Source organism: Myotis davidii, unplaced genomic scaffold, assembly GCF_000327345.1.
Source record: "Myotis davidii unplaced genomic scaffold, ASM32734v1 scaffold2336, whole genome shotgun sequence".
NCBI lineage: Eukaryota > Metazoa > Chordata > Mammalia > Chiroptera > Vespertilionidae > Myotis > Myotis davidii.
This window is the reverse complement of record NW_006287366.1, coordinates 153,429-156,138: the sequence shown is the minus strand read 5'-3', so window position 1 is coordinate 156,138 and position 2,710 is coordinate 153,429. Positions and strand designations below refer to the sequence as shown.

Sequence of the window (2,710 nt, the reverse complement as noted above, 5' to 3'; positions counted from 1 at the left end):
CTAGCCAGCTTGGCTCTGTGGATAGAGCATCGGCCTGTGGAATGAAGGGTCCCAGGTTCGATTCCAGCTAAGGACACATGCCCAGGTTGCGGACTTGTTCCCCAGTAGGGGCTGTGTAGGAGCAGCCGATCAATGGTTCTCTCTCATCATTGATGTTTCACTCTCCCTCTCCCTCTCTGAAATCAATAAAAAAAATTAAAAAAAGAAAGAAAGAAACCGACAGTGCTACCTCTCCTTTCCTCAACCTGGGGATGGCCCAGACACCTAGGGCCTCCTTGTGTGTAGCCTCACACCTCCCCCCACATGTATAAAAGGGCCCATATTTAACACATTTTATGATGTTGGGTTATTTATTTTGTGCACCTGTGTCAATAAATGAGATCTCTGTGGTGGTGTGGATCTGATTATCTCTGCATGTGTGCGTGGCCAGAGGCATGGGCAATGACATTCAGATCCCAAGGAGGGCCAGGGAACTGGACGCCTGGACTGGCAGACATCAGAGCCAGGCAGGAAGGGGTGAGAGTGGAGTGCAGGGGACATACCCTCGTCTCTGCTCTTTTCCTTCCTCTCCCTGCGACGATGTTGGACCTGTCTCTGAAGCTGGAAGACCAAACTGAAGAGACAGTTGGCCCTAAGTGACCACTCCCAAAGCCAGCTTTGTCAGAAACCCTAGGTCACAGGTGAAGGGTGAGGAAAGAGGACATGACTGCTTCTTTTCTCATTTTCCATTAAAGGTGAGAATGACAAAGACCTTTCTCTCCCCCAACTCCTCCTGAGGGCAGGAGTGGAGCAGAAGGGCTGGGAGCTCCCCATGACCCCTCACACCACAGCAAGGACCAGGCGCTCGGACTATATAAATACAAATACATTAGTGGAAGAGCTCTAAGCCAGGACAAGCGTGGCTGGGGCAGGACTGCCTGGAACCTGACCGGGACCCTGGCAGTGAAAGCGGGGCTGTTGGAAATCCAATCTAAGCATTTGGGACTCAAGCAGAGTGCAGGGAGCCGAGAGAGCTGGGTCCCAGGGCAGGTGATGTGGCAGTGGGAGCAAAGGGAAGAGACTGGGACCAAGATGCCTAGATCCCTGGCGGGAAGAGGATGGGTACTTCAACCCAGAAGCCTGGGTTCTAGGATAGCAGCAAATCAGAATTCCAGGATCTCTGTCCACACTCCTCTCCTTCCCTCTTTCAGACAGAGAGGTGGGTGGGGACTGGAGAATGATCAAACCATGGGCGTAGTCCCCAAGTAGCAACATGAATATAGTCAGGGCCAGACAGACACAGAAGTGGTGAGGGAGAGAGGAATTTAGTGCTGCATTGGCCCTGGAGGGGGCTGAGATGGGTCAGGGGGCTGGGACGGGGTGGTGGGGCTCGGTCCGGGGGTTCCACGGCGCCGTCCTTTGCGGTGGCCCCGTACACAGTGTGTGTGACCACAGCCTTCCTCTTCCTCCTCATCACTCTCCGTAGAGCTCTCACCAAAGGCCCGAGGTTTCTCATAAATACAGCAGCCTGGATTTGGAAGGAGGAGCCCAGTTAAAAAGGAGGAAGGGTAAGATGTAGAGTCAGTTCCATTCCCAGTGGGTCTCAATAAGAATTCCTACTTCCACTATTGACTCCTACTATCTTCCAGGATCCAGTTTTCCCAGACACTCAACCCCGTCATCTTCTGAGAGCCAGGAGTCCAAAGCTCCACTTCTCTATCTCTGATACCCCTTGCCTTCAAGCCTTGGGACATCCCATCCCAATTGGAGCCCTCCGCGCCTCTCATTTTAACCTCCTCTCCCTGATGCCAGAGAACCACCAAGGCAACAAGAGGACTGGGGGCACCTGGGGGCTCAGGCCGGCCAGTGGATGTGAGGAGGTCGAAGCACGCGGACGGGAGTGAGAACTCCAGGGTTACCGTGGGCCAGCAATCACTCACATTTTGATGAGCGGCGCCCCATGTGTTCGTTGTCCACAGTGTCACTCGTCCATTCCACCTTTTTCTCTGGCTTCCGTTTCCGCAGTTTGATGGTCAGGCTCCGGTTCTCCTAGGTTGACAGAGATGGGCATAGCCGTGTAGTTCCCTCTATGGACCATCCCACTCCCTCCCGGGGCCTCCTGAGTGTCAGACAGCACCGGAGGAGCTGAGTGGTGGGAGATGAAGGAGAACAGGCCTCTGACTCCTTCGGGGACCATGAAGTAGTGCTTCCTGTTCTTGGTAACCACGAGCACACAAAGAAGTCACAATTCCTAACCCAGAGAAGGTCCCAGAAAATCCTCAAAGGAAAATAGAACCCTCACTGTTTCTCCATTTTCTCCCCCAACTTATCCTTGGTGGTATTTAGTTTCTCAGTCTCAAAGCCTCATCTATGATCTTTTTTCAGACCCCAGCCCTCCTTACCTCTTAGTCACCTATTCCCTAGCATCCTGGAATCTCTGGTAACCATTATTCTAAACTCCCTTAATCCAAGTGTTATTAAGCCCAATGCAACCTTCTCCCTTTGAAAACAACCTAACTGTTTTTGCAAAAATGCTACCTTTTTCTCTATTTACATCTCCTCTGATTTTTCAAAATATTACCTTCATTTCCTTTTCTTTGTTCCCTCCTTCTCTCTGCCTCCTTTTACATGCACCCCTTCGACAAACACTTATTGGCATGCATGCTTCCGAGTTCCCCGCAGCTGGCCTCCAGCCATGCTGTCTGACTCGGCGCCCCCCGCCCCCGCACCT

General features: G+C 52.3%; 1 protein-coding gene across 2 annotated transcripts in view; it reads right to left on the bottom strand.

The window, feature by feature from the left end:
* Positions 1-336: 336 nt before the first annotated feature.
* PPP1R11 (protein phosphatase 1 regulatory inhibitor subunit 11) overlaps positions 337-2,710 on the bottom strand; it is a 2,969-nt gene continuing 595 nt past the window's right edge. For both annotated transcript variants that reach the window (XM_006759114.2, XM_006759115.2), the window contains exons 2-3: positions 1,920-2,028; positions 337-1,507 (exon numbers count right to left, since the gene is read on the bottom strand). In XM_006759114.2, the coding sequence (XP_006759177.1) occupies positions 1,305-1,507; positions 1,920-2,028 (312 nt within the window). In that variant the 3' untranslated portion in view covers positions 337-1,304. The remainder of the gene's footprint in view (positions 1,508-1,919; positions 2,029-2,710) is intronic.